At 39.5% G+C, this 20,456-nt stretch overlaps 1 protein-coding gene across 5 annotated transcripts in view; it reads left to right on the forward strand.

Moving 5' to 3' along the window:
- The window catches only part of LOC149321733 (transcription factor COE1), a 483,412-nt gene that overhangs the window by 357,456 nt on the left and 105,500 nt on the right, over positions 1-20,456 (forward strand). For 3 of the 5 annotated variants that reach the window (XM_089527644.1, XM_089527686.1, XM_089527666.1), the window contains exon 9: positions 7,286-7,419. In XM_089527644.1, the coding sequence (XP_089383770.1) occupies positions 7,286-7,419 (134 nt within the window). The remainder of the gene's footprint in view (positions 1-7,285; positions 7,420-20,456) is intronic. The other 2 variants (XM_089527655.1, XM_089527676.1) reach the window with 1 other exon arrangement.

Consider the following 20,456-nt stretch of genomic DNA (forward strand, 5'->3'; position numbering starts at 1 on the left):
TTAAATGTGCATTTGAATTGGCTCATAGAGTGATAAGAGTGTGACCAGCATCATGCTGGATTCCAGAATACCTTGACCACTTGCAGGTTTCAATTTGACCAATCTGTGCTTGTTGTTTATTCAACTCAAAACGGCAGAATGACTAAACGGAGACTTTCATATATTGGACATAGAATGAGACGTGGTGATTCATTAGAAAAGACAATAATGTTTTTTTCACATGGAAGGCAGTAGGAAAAGAGGAAAACTGCATTACAGTTGGATTGACTCAATCAAGGAAGCTACAGGCCTGAGATTGGAAGGCCTGAGCAGGTCTGTTGATAATAGGGTGACTTGAAGGTCTCATAGGGTCTCCATAAGTTGAAGTCAACTTGACGACAATTAACAACAATTTTTCCAGTTCACTACTAGATATATCATTCCATATCAAGTGTTTAAAACAATATCTTTTTCATACTGACTTTTAGTGTACACTATTGTAGTGTACACTATTGCCATTCTCTTTATATATAATGTGTCAGTATAGCCCTCTTTTGAGGTCAAACTCTGGTCAAAACCTGGGACCAGGCAAACTTATGTAGACCTCTTTTTATCTTTTAAAAAAAAAAGGCTGTAAGAATCTGGCCCAGAACACACAGGCCAAAAGATGTGGCTTCTGGCTGCTTTGTGGGCTTGTTGTTTATATGACACATGCCCTCAAGTGGCCAGAAGCCACATTGAGGCTGCTCTCTGGTCCAAAGAACAGGCTGAAAAATAAATAATAATAATAATAAATTTTATTTCTACCCCGCCCTTCCATGGATATGATCAGGGCGGCTTACAAAATTTATAAAAAACATTTCAATACAGGATACAAATTCAGTATAACAGTTAAAAACATTACTACAAAAAAAAAGGAGTTTGTTTAAAGCTACTCCTGGGCACTGCAGTTTGGGACCTGCAGTGGTGACCTGCTTTGGGAGAGGGCCGTACGGTCCCCACAGTCCCAGCCCAATTGCAGCTATAGCAGCTACAGGGCACTCCATTCTGGCTATCTGCTTCACCCCACTTACCTCCTTCCTCTCACTAATCATCTCTTTGGCAGGGAAGAAGCAAATATCCATTGTCCATTTTCCCATATTCACAGGGGTCTTCTGCCCCATACCTAGTGAATATGGAGGGACAAGTGTAATTTTAATTTTATTGACACTCTGATTTGATCAGAGCATTTGATTCCTTTAATCGTTGATGCAGTTTCCCACCCTTTTGTTGGCTAAAGATAGTTTTATCATATTGCGGTGGTCTGAAATAGACAGACCAAAAGCACTGCCTTTGGGTTGATCTGGAGGTGTGGCATTCAGATGATGCACACTCTTGGATTGGGCTAAAGCTGCGTCATGGCTGCCTAAGGCGAACTGCAAACCCAACTGCAAAAGGAGCACACTCCTTGCTTGCAGTCCGTTGCTGACTATGGCTGTGGCCAGCCTTGGGACCATGGCATCTGGTTGCTGTAGTCCCATACTGCTTGGGGCGTGCTTATGGGTGGAGGGGCCAGAAGCCTCTCCAAACTGCCCATGAGCTATCCAAATGCACAAATTCAGATTTTGAATGCATGTGTGATTTTGAGCTGTTTCATGTTGTATCACACCATTGCTGGCAGTAATTGAGTGCTTCAGTTGCCTCTGCATCCTGTTGGTGGACAACATGGAAGCTTAAAAGAGCTGACCCAGTCCTACATAAGAGTTCCAGTGTTCAAGTTGATTTGAAAGCAAAGGGCTTAAACATATTTAATTCTTGGCTTTGTCATAGATTTTGAAGGCTACTATAAACTCACAGATGATGATTGTGGATGGTATATTTGATAGTTACAAAGGACATGATAGGGCCAAAACAAAGTGGATGGGGTCAGTCTTGGCATTTTCTCACTTGAGTATTACAAAGCATAGCTCAGTACAATTCAAGTACTGAGTATGCTGCCTCAGAGTGTGGTGAAGTGTTCTTCTTTGGAGGTTTTTAAACAGTGGCTGGATAGCCATCTGTTGTGGGTGCTTTGATTTGTGTTCCTGCTTGGCAGGGGCTTGGACTTGATGGCCCCTTTGGCCTCTTCCAACTTTATGATTCGATGAGTCTATGTTCAGAATTATGCCCCCAATGCAATAGCTCTTAGGAATGTGACTCAGTGTCATGCAGCTGCTGCCTGGGCTGCAATGTGGAGCTTAGTTTGATGCAACTTCTTTCCAGGCTTTAGATCAGGAGCAGGCAAACCACAGAAACTGGCAGGGGGACATTTTCTAACATCACAATCCTCCAGGGATCTCTGCTTTACAGAAAACGAGAAATGACCAGGTTAGTTTGTAGTGGTAGTGGGGAAATACTTCTGGTTTAAATTAAGAGAAAGAGAACGTTTTGTTTTAGAGGTGGAGAATCACACTGTCCCTGCGGGCATGATTATCTCTGTCTATGTGTGGCAGGGGAAGAAGAATGAGGAAAAAAACATGGAAACTGTGGATGTGTGTGCAGACATAGCTGTGTGAGGCAAGGGCACATTGGGCTACAGGATTTTCATCTCTGTTTTTAATATTCTGCTACCTGATACCTCAAGTCACTGATCAATACAGTGAGTCCTTGGTATCTACTGCTGTTTGGTTCCCCATGGATACCTAAATCTGTCAATACTCAAGTCTAATTAAATACAATGTCATAGTAAAATGTTGTCCCTTATGTAAAATGGCAAAATCAAGGTTTGCATAGTAGATATGGAGGGCTAACTTAAGCTTTATGGTCAGATGGAGCTAAATCTAATCTGCAGATTGGAAGTTCCTTATTCCTATCCTAAGAATTGATAAGCAGTATCCACTCCACCAAGATGATGTGCTATAAAGTAGGATAAGTGCCAGTTTCATTCCTTGTATTGCTTCTTCCCTTTCTGATGGCCTAAAAAGTTAGTAACATCAGCCAAGCTGGAAGTGCCGATCACCTATTACATTTACAACAAGGAGTGTGAAGTGGACTTTCTTTCCCCTGTAGCTCTAGGAGAAATTAGAAGACCAGGCCTGGGGAATCATGAATCTAAGGCCTGTTACAGACTGCCAAAATAAAGCTGCTTCGGGTCTCTTTGGAGGTATGCTATTTAAATGATGCATGGGTCCTAAGAGTCCGGAGGTCGCGCCAAAGCCACACTCCATTCCTAAGCACTGGAGTGCAGCTTTGGTGCAGCTTCCGGATTCTTAGGACGCATGCATCATTTAAACAGCATACCTCCAAAGAGACCCGAAGCAGCTTTATTTTGGCAGTCTGTAACAGGCCTAAGTTTATTTAGGGAGATAAATGTATTTCTATCTGACATCCTCACAGGCCATGAAAAGAATAGGAGTACTGGGCCACAAGCTCTTACACTCTAATATAATTTAGCAGGGTTGCCAAGTCACTAGTGTAAAGTACATGCATTAGGAGAATTCCATAGAACTAATTAATAGAAGTTTTAACTTTTAGGAACCACTTGATCATGTACTGCCTCCTGGAAGCTAAACAACCATTCTCCAGTCCTTGCTATGTAAACTATTCCCCTTTTTTTGGCATTATGAAGAATGAAATATACTTTGTAAACTTCACCGTGTCAGCATGTTCTTTTGGAAGAATTTCCTTAGTACCAAGATACACAAGTAGCAGAGATGCAAGCATTTGGAGGGTTAGCACATGCAAAGCCATTTTCATTCCTCTTTCAAGTGCACATAGAGTGCACAATCTTCTCTTACATTTCGTGGTCCTCTGGATAGGGAGAGGTGTTGCTTGTATGTACCAGGTTAATTTCAAATTGCAGGTAAACTTTCTTTCTGAAATGGTTATATTCTGCATTTGAGTATTCAAAACCTGCATCTTTTACACAATGAATCTTGTTATATTTATCTTTTTTTTTTATTTGAAAAAAATGCAACCATGGAATTCAATATTTTGCATAATATTACACTGATGCAAAACCCAAATGTTGAAGGGACAGTCACTAAAAATGAATTTCACAATCCTTTTTCTATATTAGACACTTTTATCCAACATTGTTCTCCTTTTCCCCCCATTTTGTTTTTTTCTCCAGAAACACTCTCAAGTGTTAAAATTTCCAGTAAAGAGTATTTCTTGTTTCTTCCCCCTTTGTGTAATTATTAACTAGTGCTGTTTTCCTTGCCTGTTGAAAATAGTTATTCCAGAATCCATTCTATCTTAAATTATTTCCCTTGTTTTCTTCTATGTAGAAAACAAAGGTGTAAGCACTACTCACCATTTAACACATTTCAATACGCCACTTTCTGTCAAACACCTTTGAAATGAAACCTTTCTTTGAAAACAAATAAGTTCTATTCTATTACTAGCTTTCCATTTATTTAGCTTATGTTAAATCACTCTTTATTTTCACAAGAACCATGTGTAATGTATCAGTATTGTCTCACTTTCCCACCAGCCAAGAATTGAAGTGGAGAAAGAGTAACTGACTCAAGACTACTTAATATTGCCTGACTCTCTGGCATGTTTCTCTTGAGCCAATTTGTATATGGCTGTAGGCAGCTAGCAGAACTTGGAAACATTACTATTTGGGGACAACTACAGGACTTAGAATCCACTAGCCAGAATGGCACACTGACTTTAAAAAGTGACTTTTCCAAGGTGCATTCCAAATTCCAAATACTGTATTGCCTATAATACATTAACATAGTCTATTAATTATGGAAAATGCATGCATGCTTTTAAGTGACTTCTTGGGTTTTGATTTCAGAATTTATGTATTGCATAAGAGGTTTTCTTGACATGTTTCTTCAGAGAGGGTTTGCCATTGCCATCCTCTAAAGCTGTGAGAGTGTGACTTGCCCAAGGTCACCTCAGTGGGTTTACATGATTGAGCCAGGATTTGAACTCTGGTTTCCATAATCATAGTCCAATGCTCAAACCACTACATCACACAGGCTCCCACGTTCTGGGAGTCCAGGGTGGAAATCCACACTCAACCATAGAAATCCACTCAGTGACTTTGAATAAGTCACATTCTAAGAGAGAACCAAAGGCCAAACCACCTCTGAAGACATCTTGCCAAGAAAAACTTGGGAGAAGGTCAGCATAAGACAGAGCTGACTATTAGGCACTTTGCAACAATTTTTTTTCCTTCCCATGTAATTATGAATTGGTGATAGTTTCCCACCATTCTTCTCATTGTGAGATTACTATACAGTAAGATGGTAAGAAACTACATTGGGATGATGCTGGCAACATCCAAGTATTCATTTCCATGAAGGTTTGTTATGTTTTGCTTTGGTCAAATCAACTGGAAAATTTCTCAGAATGTTAGAGCACAAGGAAAGCTGTTTCATATGGAGCTTAGTCATCCATGGCATGTAAGAAATATCTTTCAATTTTGGCACAATGAAGCTCTGGAGACCCTGAGATAGCTCCTGAAATTCTGGCCTTGTGAAGCTCCCCAGCTTTGAACCTGAGGAAACAAGGGAAGGTATACCATTGAACAAAACTGAGGAAAAATCTTGGATTTGAAGGTGGAATTAGGCCAGCTTTTCTTTTAATATACTCTTCAGATTTTTTGGGCAGCTCACATATTGTCAGTTGCTCATCCCGTGCCTTGTCCCTTGTGGTCTGTGGATTCAACCATCTTTACATAGGTTCAAAGCAATGTACAGAAATAATCCAGTTTGAGTCTGATTTAACTGCCCGGCTCAGTGTCAGGAAATCTTGGGAAATGTAGTGTATTGTGACACCTGACAGAGAGGGCTAAATAGCTACAGTTCCCAGAATTCCCTAGCATTGAGCCAGGGCAGTTAAAACAGTCTTAAACTGGGTTATTTCTCCAATGTATTTTGGATCACAGTCTAGCAGGAAGGGTTATCAGAGGATTTATGAAGGGAGACTGGCCAAGTTACTGCTCATGTGGGCCAACATTGGATCTTTTTAGCTAATTCTAGCACAAGTCTATTGTGCCAAGGTTAGAGATCTTACTTGGCATTATCCATGAACTGTTGCACCTATTCCACCTGACAAAGCCTATAGGTTAGCTATATAAACTGATAATTTCTGGATTATGAAAGCACATGCTATTTTTAACAGGGGAGAAATGCAAGCTAATGTAATATATGAACAGAGCTGCAGCATGTCATAGTATAAAATAATTAACTTATTTTTTAATCTTTCACAGTCTTGAGGTTCTCAGTGAAACAGTAATACATTGGCACTGAGACATTATGTAGGGTGTGTGTTCGCCCATGACTTCAATTTGCCTGTTGACTTATGATGACCCCATAACTTTCTTAGGGTTTTTTTAGGCAAGGAATCCTTAGAGGTGGTTTTACCAGTTCCTTCCTCTGAAGTATAGGCTACAGCTCCTGCTATTCATTGGCGATCTTAAATCCATGTACTAACCAGGGATGACCCTGCTTAAGTTTCAAGTGATGGGATCTGTGGCCTTATACTTTGCATTAATTTCATGATTGCCCCTTTAAAATAAACACACTTATTTGAAATATGGAACATTCCAGAACACCCTTCCCTCAACTAGAGTACTATTCACACTACAGAATTATAATTCCATTATTCCACTTCAACAGTCAACAGGGTTTTGTTGTTTGGTCAGAGGCACTAGAGGAGCTTTCTGTCTGAGACTTCTAAATACCCTTCTATAAACTGCCATTCAAAGAATTCCATAAGTTGGAACCATATCAGTTAAAGTGGAATAATAGTACTATAATTCTGTAATGTGAATGGATCCAGCACTCTCCGAATATATTGGATTAAAATTAGCAGCAGCAGCAGCTAGTATGGCTTATAAGGGAAGTTATAACCCAATGCATCTGGAATACACCAAGGTAGGTAAAGCTGTTATAGAGATCACACATCCTCCTAAAGAAAACTGAGCACCATTATAGTGGAACTAAAAAAAGAGTTTGAGATCATGTTTTGTACAGACATGAACTGAGTGTTACAAAAATGCACTCTGTTCTCCAGTCAGTCTTCAGCCAGCAATGCTGCTATTTTATTTCTACGGGCTGCCAAACATGATTATCTTTTCAAGAGAAACAATGGAAACAAAATAAAAAATTAATAGGTAAACAAAAGATATGGTCTTGGGATCTCTTTCTCTCACAGAACATAAAGGAAAACAAAGAGAGATAGAGAGAGAAGAGAGAGATCTAGAATCTTCTTGTCATTTGAAAGAAAAAGAAAATCAAAGCTTTTTCTCCCCTCCCCCTCACAAGTCTTATATCATTAAAATCTTGTTCTAACAGCTGAATACTTCTTTTTCATGTGTGTTGGAAAGCAGCTACACCATGTATCAAAGCCATCAGTCCAAGTGAAGGATGGACTACGGGAGGTGCCACTGTCATCATCATAGGAGACAATTTCTTTGATGGGTTACAGGTCATATTCGGCACCATGCTGGTCTGGAGTGAGGTAGGTGTTGTCTGCACATTAATATCCAGTAACATGGTCTAGTTTATAGTAAGTCTTCTTTCTTTTAGGCCCTATTCTGTTGTAACAACAATGGAAATACTTTCCAGCAACTACTATTTTATAGAGACTGGACATTGGAGACACCTGGAAAATGTATCTGGTGTTGTTTTCCACAATTTGCATTGTGAAATCTCGTCATGAATATTTTTAAAAGAATATCTCCAGAAACTCATGTAAATCATATAATAAAGAACCTTCCCCAAATAAATGAAGTGTCAATCAGCAGTGAAATATATGAATATAGTGAAATATGGAAGCTCTGAAAAATAAGACACCAATTTTTAAGCTAGTCACTGGCTTTATACTCTTTATGCCTCTATAGCCATATAACAATGTCTGAATTATTCTATTTCTTTACTAATTCATTGTGGCTTTCAATTTTTTGTCTGTTGCTCATCATTGTATGCCTTTTTTTACAAACTTCTGAAAAATGTATGGCCATACTGACTTTGACATCTTATGTGACACACCTGCTTAAATTATTTATCTGATTAGTTGCGTTAACTGTAATGGAACTACTTCACAAAACATCATTGGACAATGGAAATTTCAAAAGAAATTGAAATGTATAGGACTAAAGATGGTATAATCCCCTACCTCAACATACAGATGGTAGGCCACCTGTTTGAATCCTCCTTATAACAACATTAGGCCAAATTTGGAGAACAGTTAAAAGAAGGAAAGCCTTTTATCATTTATGCAAAGGGATTTTGTAGCACCTTTGAGACTAAGGGGCAATACAGACAGTCACCTTCATGTCGCCCATTTTTGCCCCTTGTTGGCACCACGCCAACCTGACAGCATGGCACCGACGCACACCTGAAAAAGAAGCCACCTAAAGTGGCTTCTTTTTAGAAGCGCCATAATGATGCTTGCGTGCATTCACGCCGCTTCTTCTGTTTGGGCATGCGGGTGCCCATGCATCATCGGCGTGTGCCCTGTGTGGGTGGGGCACCAGCAAGATGGTGCACTGGCTCTGCTAGAAGGCTGGACGCGTGTGGACACCCAGCCCTCTGGAGCCCTAAAATAGGCCCCAGGATGGCACTTTTGGCCATCTGTCTTGGGCCTAACTGAAAAAAAGAAGCTGGTAGCATGAATTTTCATAGACTTGAGCCTACTTTCTCAGATGCATGAGGTCGTCATGCATCTGGGGAAGTAGACTGAAGTCTATGAAAGCTCATGCTACCAACTTCTCTCTTTCAATTAGTCTCAAAGGTGCTACAAGAGCCTTTTTCATGCTTTTTTTCCAGATTTATATGGCTATGTCTTTATATTTTCCTCTGATATCTGAGTGGAGAGAGCTTCATACAATGAACCTGCAAGAGAAGCCAGAACTCATTGTTAAAGCAGGTGCTTTGCACAAAGAAGTTTTAAGTTCAGCTCTTGGCATCTCCATTTAAATTTCCCCCCTGATATCAGTGCAGAGAACAAGACTAGCTGGAGGGCCATTTCTGTCATGATAGACATTACTAGAATAGATGGATCAGTGTTCAGATTCAGTATGTGGTTGTATGTCTAATTCTGTGGTGCTGTAATCGTAAGAGATTATTGTCCTGGAGAATGCTTCAGAGACTAGAAATTGAAGTAATGAATTCAAACTACAAGAACGGAGGTTAGGAAGAACTTACAGACAGTAACAGCTGTTCCACAGTAGAATAGACTGCCTTGGAGGAAGGTGGATTCTCCTTTGATGGTCTTTAAACAAAGTGGATGGATGACAATGGTGCAAAGCAGATGGCCAATAAAGCGGGCCGCCACTGAAGTCAGGAGACAGATTATTTCTGCTCCTTTTTGGTCCAGCTTTTAGCCCCATAGCATGGCCTCAGCATAGCTTCTGGCCACTTCGGGGGTGTGCATTATGTAAACACCATGCTCCCAAAGTGGCTGGAAGCTGCTTTATTTGGTCTGTGCATTTCGGGCCTATCTCTTGTGGGGGTTTTTTTGACAGCATATCATGCTTGGCAGGCGTTTGACTAGGGCCCGAAGCCGATGGGCCAAAAGTGCTGGCTTTGGGCTACATTGGAGGCGTGACTGCACTGAGCCCACCCAAACTTGGAAGAGCCAGCACAAAAAAGAGTGGTAAAAAGCCTCCCCTTGCCTGCACCAGCCCAGGACCGGGTTCGTGTGGTTGCCTCTGGCCACTCCCTTTGCCCCATCTGCATGACCCCATGATGGCCCTTCTGCTCCTTTCCAACTTATCATTCTGTGATTCTACATGAGTGCTTATGTGTTTGAATAAATTTGGGCAATTCAAATAAATTGAATAAATTTCCCCCAAAATTGAGCATCTTAGTGTGTATATTTGAGGCATTAGTTTATATTACCATAGTGGTATCGTTTGAATGCACTAGCAATCTAAGTGCATTCATAGATGTTCTCAAGTGATATCCAGAAACTTAGTTTCCAGTTATCCTTAAAGAGATGAGCTATGAAACATTTTCCTGTGTTTGTCTTCATTAAAGTTTGATGGACACTTAAGATATTGGTGTTTGTGCCACTGGCTAAAAGAGATAACTACCGATACTGCAAAAATTATTTCCCTATCCTGTGTCAATTGCCAAGATACCCAGAAGATTCCATCCTTACTTTGTAATACGTAATACTTGAAATTTAATCTGAGCTATATTTTAGGACCTCTTAAGTCTTCTTTGATTACTTATTATATTAAATATTCTTATACTATTATATAATAAGATATATAAATGTAATAATAATAATAATAATAATAATAATAATATTACATTATTATTATATTTAGTCTTTTACTAATAAAGTACATATTACTTTGAGGATTACTGTCAGCCACTTTTTATTTTTTTTAAAAAAAAGACTTTAAAAGTCAATTAAAAATAACAACACGAAACTATATGTATCCTTCCACATCAGCATCTCATTTTTTATCAAAATATGTAATATCTAGTATACCTTCCTTCTCATATTTTAGTGCTATTGAAAATGTTGTCATCGAGTAAGATGCTTTGGCCATGATACCTATCTGGAAGATGGACCACATCAAATGTATGTACCTTAGCTTAAAGACCAGGGAAAGTCTGGGGATTCTGTTGGTTTACTGTCCACCCCATTGCTTAACAGACTCCCTAGCCAAGCTGACACAACTGGTCTCGGAGCTGCTGTTGGAGTCACCTAGGCTTATAGTCCTGGGTGACCTCAACATCCCCCTCGAGGCCAGTTTAACGAATCTATCTGGTGCAGCTCGGGAGTTCATGGTCACCATGACAATCATGGGCCTTTCCCAGATAGTCTTTGAGCCCACACATTGCTCAGATCATACTCTGAGTGTGGTCTTCTGTACGGAACAGGTATATTCATGGGCGGAGGTAGTTAATATCTCCGCTTTGTCATGGACGGAACATTTCCTGGTCAAGGTTGGGCTGAAGGCCACTATTCCCCCCGTGGGGGGGGGGGGGGAGAGGATCTATTAAAATGGTCCGCCTTAAAGGCTGATGGAACCTACTAGGTTCCAAGAGGCCCTAGAAGGTCTAATGGTTGGTAATGCTGGCAATTCTGTTGAAGCTCTGGTTAATACTTGGAACAATGATCTTACCAGAGCTATAGACACTATCACTCCCGAGCGTCCTTTCCCAACCACAATCCGTGGTATACTCAAGACCTCAAAATAATGAAGCAGGCTAGACAATGACTAGAGCGCTATTGGCAGAAATCTCGACTCATACCTGATATGACACTCCATAGGGTTTTTCTTAAATCCTATGGCGTGGCTATAGATGCAGCTAAGAAGTCTTTCTATTCTGTATCTATTGCATCTGCGAAGTCTTGTCCAGCAGAACTGTTCAGGGTGGTAAGCAACTTGACTCAAATGCCCCCCACCCTGAACTCATTAGAACCAACAAAAGCCTGCTGTGATGTTTTCAATAACCATGTCGCCGACAAAATCTCTCAGACAAGAGACAACTTGGACGCCAGCATTATGACAGAGACGATAGTAGAGGCATCCAGCACCTCCGCCTATAATGTTATTCTGGATCAATTTGAGTCGAGCAGTACCGAGGATGTGGACAAGCTCCTTAGTAGTATGAAAAAGATGACCTGCTCACTCGACCCTTGCCCATCTTGGCTGGCCATCCAGGGAGGAGACACCATCAAGATGCTGTTAAAAGCATACTAAATGCATCTTTTAGGGAAGGCTGTCTTCCATCTTACCTTAAACAGGCTGTGGTTAAATCACTGCTAAAAAAGCCTTCCCTTGAACCCCTGGGCAGAAACAATTACAGGCCAGTCTCGCTTTTACCATTCTTAGGCAAGGTAATCGAAAGGGCAGTCGCCATTCAACTCCAAGCAGTCTTCGAAGAAATGGATTTTCTAGATCCATTTCAAACTGGTTTTAGGGCGGGCTAAAGAGTTGAGACTGCCATGGTCGCCTTAGTCGATGATTTCCATCTGGATACCAACAGGGGAAGTATGACCCTGCTGGTGCTCTTGAACATCTCGGCGGCCTTTGATACCATTGAGAATAGTATCCTTCTGGAACGCCTGAGAGAGTTGGGAATCGGGGGTACTGTACTCCAGTGGTTCCGGTCCTATCTCTCAGGCAGATTCCAGATGGTGTCGCTTGGGGACAGTTGTTTGGCCAAGAGGGAGCTCAAGTTGGCCGTCCCTCAAGGCGCGATTCTGTCTCCAATGCTGTTTAACATTTACATGAAGCCGCTGGGCGAGATCATCCGGAGACATGGGGCGGGGTGTTATCAGTTCGCTGATGACACCCAAATATATTTCTCTATGTCTCAGACTGCCGCAGTGACTAAAGATGGCATCTCTCCTCTGAATGTCTGTCTTAATGCGGTAATGGACTGGATAAGGGAAAATAAATTCAAATTGAATCCAGGTAAGATGGAGATACTTGTAATATGGACCCCTAATCCGGGAATGGAGTTATGCCAGCCAGTTCTGGATGGGGTCACAGGACTCTTTCCGCAGTTTGGGGTACTCCTGGACTCGTTGCTTCAACTAATGACTCAGGTGGATGCGATGGTCAGGAGTACTTGCTATCAGCTTCTGTTGATATGCCAGCTGCACCCTTTTCTGGAGCAGGGAGACCTTGAAACAGTAGTACATGTGCTGGTAACCTCTTGATTTGACTTCTGCAACGCACTCTACATAGGGCTACCCTCGTGCCAAGTTCGGAAACTTCAATCGGTACAAAATATGGCAGCCAGGCTGGTCATGGGCACATCCAGAACTGCCCATATTACACCAGTTCTAAAATCTCTCCACTGGCTGCCTATCAGTTTGCGGGCAAGGTACAAGGTGTTGGTTCTAACCTTTAAAGTCCTACATGGCTTGGGTCCTGATTACTTGTGGGAACGCCTACTTCCATATAATCCTCCCCGCACACTTTGGTCCTTTAGGAAGAATCTGCTACAGCCTAAGAAGACCAGACTTTCAGCAGTGATGCAGAGGACCTTCTCATCAGCTGCTCCCAGGCTCTGGAACGACCTGCCAGACGAGATCCGCCATATTACCACCTTAGAAGCCTTTAAAAAGGCTATTAAGATGGATCTCTTGCAGCAGGCCTTCCCAGACTAGGTTAGATCCATTAGATCCACTAGACTTGCCTCCCCTTCTATTGACACCCCTATTGATAGGGATACCAAAATTGTTTGATACCATCACCCCTGTCCCCTCCTCTAGAGGAAGATTAATTTCTTCCGCTAATCTGCCTGAAATTTCAAGGTATTCCTATTGGATAGTTTTAATTTTTTTGATGTTCAATCTCTTTTTATGGGTCGATCACTGCTTTTATGATTGGGGGGAGGAATGGGTTTTGGGGTTTTTAAATTGTAATTTTTAATTGTTTGATGTTTTATTTATACTGTTGGAATCTGCTTTGATTCCTTTGTGAAAAAGTGGAATACAAATAATAATAATAATAATAATTATTATTATTATTATTATTATTATTATTATTAAGGGGGAAAGGCTAAATTTGATTTCATTTAATTTTCATTACAGTCCAAAATCAGTTCAGTACAGCTAAATAAAGTTTAAAGCACAATTGCTGTTGTTGGTTTTTTGTTTTGTTTTGAGGTGGATATGAAGAATATTTAACATGTATATCTTAGGGACGATGTCTGAAGAGTTATTTTCTGAAATAGTCTATCTGCTGTAATGTGCACACTATTAGCAATCTGCAGTATAAATATTATAATGTTAATTTATTTTGCATGTATTTAAGCTTTGTAAATGAACTATTTATAGGCATGGAATGGAAGCTGATTATCAAGCCATTTCTTTAAACTCTTCACTGGTGTGAGCATCATTGTAGAAAATAGTAGTTTTGCTAGAACAGCTCTTTGAGGACAGGAGATGCATGTTAAATATGTAGATTTAAAAATGATTTTGGAAACATGTACTTATTATTTAAGCACACATTTCAGTTATAGACTCTAACATAATTACAACCTTTCTCTCTCAGGAAAGTACACTGAAACATAATTTGTCACATTAATTGGGTGTAGAAATACAGATACTTGAGGCCAGAGCTTTCAATTAATGTTTAGCTGCCACAATGAAAGTGATTTCAGAAATTCCTAGACAACACCCCCCCCCCCCCCACACACACACACACAATGAAAAGAACAGGTTATGGCTTATTTGGCTGAATTATGCAATTCATACACAAACAACAATACTCTATGTTTTGTACCAATTATAAAATCATAAAGAAATAATTTCATTTCCAATAATTTATTATTTTAATACTAGGGTTAAAATTCTGATATAGCTCTGGCCACTAGTTGTTCTTGTATGATAAAATCTGGAAGCTTACTTGTTTATTAATTAATCTTGTTAGTATTGTCCTGGTGTGTGTGTGTGCGCGCGCGCTGAATTTTAATTTTAGTTAAATCTTCCCCACTCTTTGGCTAATCTTTGTTATTATTTTTTTAAAAAAATTGTTTATGATTTGATTGCAATATTGTTGTTGTTGCTACTGAACGAAAAAGTGGAATTCATTGCCATAAGATGTGGAAATGAATGTTGACTTAGATGACTTTTTAAAAAATATAAACAAATTCAGGGAGGATATATCTATTAAGGGCTATCAGATGCAATCTTATCCAGATTCAGAAGCAAGATGCCTGTGGGTACCAGATACGGTGGGCAAACTACTGTTCCCATTGAGGAAGGTTTCCTTGCAATGAAAATAGCTAGCATGGTGACGGGGGTATCCCACCTGGGATCATAGCAAGAAATTGTCCCTACCTACCATGGCCCTGATTCAGCTCACCTCCACATGTGCCAGCTGTTTAGCAGCAGAGTGGCAAAATATTACATCTAGTTCAGACTTCAGTGTCAGAAAGGAAACAGCATGAGAAAAAAGAGAAGTAGCATGAAAGAAACACAGAAAGAAAGCAGGCCTTTTTGGATATAATATTAAATTATTTTTAGTATTTCAGACTCTTGTGTTCCTCTTTCCCCTCCCATCCTCTTAGATAAAAAGCTTTCACTTCTGCTTTTAAGGGAACCAGAATCCTCTAAATTTGGGCAAAGCAACATAGAACTTTAGTTAGTTTTAAAACAGATAGTTACCATCTTCTCCTTACAAATGTGCTAGAGAAAGAGAGGAAAACAAGAACAGTCACCGAGGCTCATTGACATATTGCTAAACATTACACCCAAACTAGTAAGAGAAGCGGGTGGGTAGTTTGTAACTAAGAAAGAAATAACCAGGATAAAAGTTATGGTGACTAAAAGGAACCAGTAAAGTCAAAAACACGTGTAACATCTCTGAAGCTGGAATCACCATGTCCATATCTGTCCCAAATTCCACCTGTCTGCTAATTAGGAAGCTGGCATGGAAGTGCTCTGCATTTTCCAGTTTTCCGGTGTATAAATAATAATAATAATAATAATAATAATAATAATAATTTATATTTCCCTTTCGGATCGAGGCGGGATTACAACCTGATAAAAACATACAATTACATTTAATAAAATCCATAATACATAATCTCAACAGTAATAATGTTAATTAAACTAGTTTATCCTAATACAGGAGTTTTATAACAGTGGAATTTTACAGAGCCATCATTAAAACTAAAAGATGGATCCTAAACAGAGACTGTAGATCTCAGTTATTCCAGTATTCTGGGTAAAGAACCAAACTTGCAAAAACAGTGGCTTGCTGCAAGCCATTATTTCACTTTGTGGGTGAAGTAAAATTTGAATTTAGACATTTTCTATATCAAAGCCAATATGTTGTCTGTAGGATAGCCTGAGCTAGAGAAACTTGGGGCAACCTGAAAAGTGCATGATCTGAAGCCACATGATGTATCAGCATTTATAAACTTAAGCAGGTTTGGATCTCACCTGTACTGGGATGGCACATTGTCTAGGGACCCCATATGTGTCTTTGTATTCAGTGGGGAAAAGGTGTGACATCAAATGTAGTAAATAAGAACACAGAGATAGATTAACTGTACAGTGAGTAAGTAAGCAAATCTTTATTGAATCAGTCTGCTGACTATATCAAACAATTAAAAAGAAGAAACAAAACTTGAAGCATGGGTAAAGCACAAAAACAACATTGTTAATGAGGAAGCACATCAACAAATGGAAAAATATAATATATAATATACAAAACAATATATACATATTAAAAAGCAATTTTCAGTTTAAAAATTAAGATAACCAACCACTTTAAAACACTGAAATATCCCCCAAGAAACTAAAAGTTTATCCATGAGCCATACAGATATATTACATTTTTTTTTTTTTTGCTTTTTTACTCTTTTAAAGACTCAGGCATGTGCCAGTTATTCCCTAAGACACAGGGGGTACATATGCATACATGCACACATTTGCCCAGGCATGCATGCACACACGTCTTTGCTTCATGGTGCTCATGTGGATAAAAAATTTCTTCCTGATGAGTCCAGCTATAGTCATTGCTTATGCATTCCTTTGTATTTAATACCAGAGCCTTCATCATCCATAGAGTTAAGGTGATGTTACAAAAATATATCTACATATAGAATATCCAGATAATGAAAAACCAAATAAAGCACAAATCCTCAACTTAGTGAAGAACTTCAACCTCACAGTCTAAAGTTATCCAAAATGAAAGGCCATGTGGCTTCTCTGGAAAAAACAAAAAGAAAAGAAAACTTCAAGTCAGTCTGTGGCAAGACTCCAAGAAAAGAATTTGCTCTGGAAAGGACAATTCTATGCATTACACATATTACATAACAAAGCTTCATTCAACACAGTGGTGATTCTGTTAACCCATAGCTCTTTTTGCAGTGATTTCTGACAACTTGATTACATGTTCATAACTAGATAGTGTGTCATAACAATAAATGTTTTTAGATATGAAGCATATATAATAATAGCTCCATAGAATGATGTAATAGTACAAAGTACAAAAATAATTAGAATAGAACTGCAATTTGTAAAAACTGGCATGTTGTTTCAGATGCCAAGGCCAATATATTGAGGATTTTAAAATGGTGGAAGGCATATATGTCCTGCTGTCTTTAAGCTCTATAGTTCAGCTTTTAATCAATGTCATGTCCCAGCTGGTTTGAGAAATATTATGTGAAACAGATGATAGGAATGCCATGTTAAAAGAGTTTACTTAAAAATCCCAAAAGAGAGAGGTGCTAGGCTGCTAAATTTAGACTGAGCTTCAGCTTCTCATTTTGAGCATGTCTGAAGAAATGTGTTTACTGATTTATTTAGAAGACATATCCCAACATTGTTCCCAGAGCACCTTTTAACATTATAGATGGCAATAGCTACATTAAAAGTCATGCCCTTAAAACAAAACAACACAGAAACCTTTCCCACAAGCCCAATGTTGTCTTCATTTGCCTGTCTCCCTTTCTTGATTCCTGCTCACATGCTGTTAGTCCTGTAGCAGGGAAGAGTAAAATCCAGCTACAGCAGGAGCAGGCTTCTAGTATCTTCACCTGCCTGCCCTCCTCTTCCTCCCTGTTTATCACTGGTGGGAAATGACTGCAGCAGCGGAGAGGACAGTCCAGTGGAGATCACTAGAGACTTGTTAGAGGAACTGGTGGGACTACCTGGGGAAAGTGTTATAGCAGAAGGATAGTTCATTGAACCACAGGAGATGTAGCAAAATAAATGCTGGGAAGAGTACAAAATGCCCTCCTGCACCTAAATATTTATGCAACTTATTATCTTTTTAAAACTTTTTAAAAGGTGTGTGTGTGTGTGTTTGTTTGTTTGTTTATGATTGAGCAACTACACATTTGCTATCAGTTTTTCATGAGGGAGGAAGTTTCCAGTAGGGTTCCTAGTTCAGGTTTATCCCAGGTCTTTAAATTTCAGGGACAGATACTGACCTTGGGATGACCCTGGTGAGTTACTTAGAGTTTGTCATTCAAACACACACAGAAATACACAGACATAGGCACAATATATTTTCCAAATAGAAATTTTCATTAAAGAGGATGTTCCCACATGGAGGTGACATGATGGGATTCTGTTTTCTCAGTTAATTAGGGAGAAAGGATAAGGAACATTTAATGTAGCCTACGTGTTTCAAGATAGATGTGAATCAGAGCAGAGGGTGAGCTCTGGTGTTGCTACAATAACTGGCAAGAAAGGAGGAAGCTAAGTAAATACATAGACCACCCTAGAGAGTCTTTGCAAGTTGCAGCAACCAATTAATTAAGCCTTGTACATTGTAACAAGCAACTTACCTACTAGATAAGCTGGAGATGTCTACACAGCCCAGCAATGAGAACGTCAAAACTGGAGAATTTGTACTCGTCTTCCACCTGGAGATGTCCTAAGAAAACTGGTGATTCAAGGCCAGGCCCTGAGATCTTGAAACCCTAGGCTGAGATTCGCACTGCAGAAATAATGTAGTTCGACACTACCTTAACTGTCATGACTCCATATGACGGAATCCTGGGATTTTTACTTTGTTGTGGCACCAGAGCTCTCTGAGAGAGAAGACTAAATATCTCATAAAACTACAGTTCCCAAAATTCTATAGCACTGAAGCATGACAGTTAAAGTAGTGTCATGCTGCATTATTTGTAAGGTACAGATTGAGCCCTAGTTTCCAACCAGTTGAATCCCCAGTGGTGACCATCCTATATTATTAATTGGAAATCTGGTGGCACAATTATAATGAGTATGTAATCCGGTATATATTTAATACTCATGAACTAAATAAATTCACAGCTGATGAGCAAAAGACAGAGATGGAAAGCTTGAAGATAAAAATTTCTCAACTAGTTCCAATGCAGATTATTATTATTATTATTATTATTATTATTATTATTATTATTATTATTTATGGTATTTATACCTCACCTTTCAGCCCTAAAGGCTCTCAGAGCAGCTTACAATTATTATTAATAATTAGATGGTTACCTGCCCTCAGGCTTACAATCTAAAAAGACACAACATGAAAGGAGAAGGGAATGGTGGTAGGGAAGAGGGTCAGGTAGGGAAGGGGATCAGGTCCAGCAATCCTTCTCTCCCTCTGAGGCCTGGACCAAGGCAGATGGACTGGAGGGAGGACTGGGCCTGCATCTCTCCCTCCGAGGATGGATGGCACCAGATGGACTGGAGGGAGAACTCTTTTTCTTAGTTAAGGCTAGGCCCGATGGAGCTAAGGGATAAGGAAGAGAGCCGCTCATCTTCATAGAATCATAGACTCATAAAGTTGGAAGAGACCACAAGGGCCATCCAGTCCAACCCTGTGCCATGCAAGAAATCAAAGCATACCTGACAGATGGCCATCCAGCCCCTGTTTAAAGACCTCTAAGGAAGGAGACTCCACTACACTCTGAGGGAGTGTGTTCCACTATCAAACAGTCCTTAATTTTAGAAGGTTCCTCCTAATATTGAGGTGGAATCTTTAGAAGGAACTTCCTCCTTACTTATGGCTCACACATTTCCGAGACCGTTTCTGCCTTAAAAATTACAAAGCGTCTTTAAAAACAAAACAAAACATGGAGATTCCCAGGATGTCAACTTTTGGCCAATACCATACCTTGAGCATAATCTTCTAGTACAAAAATCTTTAGCTATATACTATCTCGAAATCCCAGTCATCACTTTTGTGATGCAGAAGAGAAAGGAATAGAAAAAGGAATGAAGAATGTACATAGGGATATAGGTATCATTACAGTGCATGGAACTAATTTAATCTCTTTGTATTAGTGACATGGTATTTCTGTAGTAGGATTGCAATGCAGTACATAGGAATTGGGGAGTTAATTATTTTTAAATTATTATTTTTAAAGGGTATATAATGAATCATTATCTAGGATTGTGACTTGAAGCTTGTTATCTAAATTTATAGTATAAAATTCTGAGCTATATTTAGTCAACCAACACAGCCTGTACTCTTGACACATATTATTTGAAGCTGTCTTATGCACACATGCTTGGAGCATAGGAGAGAGATGTCTGACAAGATGTAAGTTGTGCTTTCAAAAATTAGCTCAGGAACTGGAAAGAGAAAAGTGGAAGCAGCACTTGATGGTCCATTTTCTTTCCCTAACCGGCAGAGGGAAATGAACTCGGTATTATCTGTTCAATATAAAATTGATGATTTCAAAAATCATGCAGAAAGCCGGGAACAACTGAGCAAAAATATTGAATGTTTGTGCTTTTAAACTGCAGTATCTGTTTAACAGTCTTAGAAAGCTTTGGGGAGAGTGATCATAAAGAACCATCCAGCAAATCTGCTGAACTCTCTCCAACCTTAACTCTGTGCAACAATGTATCATAAACATGTCACTCTCTCCATGGGAACCTACATGTTTTTATTGGGAAATGCATGAAATAATGTTGAAAGAGAATTAAATTGGTGGCAGACCTATACATGCTGGGAAGATAGAACATATGCACATACATAGAGAGAGAAACATACACTACAGTGTGACAGAGGAGTAAATCTGAACATATGGAGATGTTTTATGATGAATCACACAATTTGTCAATCTCAGACC

The sequence above is a fragment of the Sceloporus occidentalis genome, unplaced genomic scaffold (assembly GCF_023333645.1).
Source record: "Sceloporus occidentalis isolate IW3139 unplaced genomic scaffold, rSceOcc1.0.p SCAF_1, whole genome shotgun sequence".
Classification (NCBI taxonomy): domain Eukaryota; kingdom Metazoa; phylum Chordata; class Lepidosauria; order Squamata; family Phrynosomatidae; genus Sceloporus; species Sceloporus occidentalis.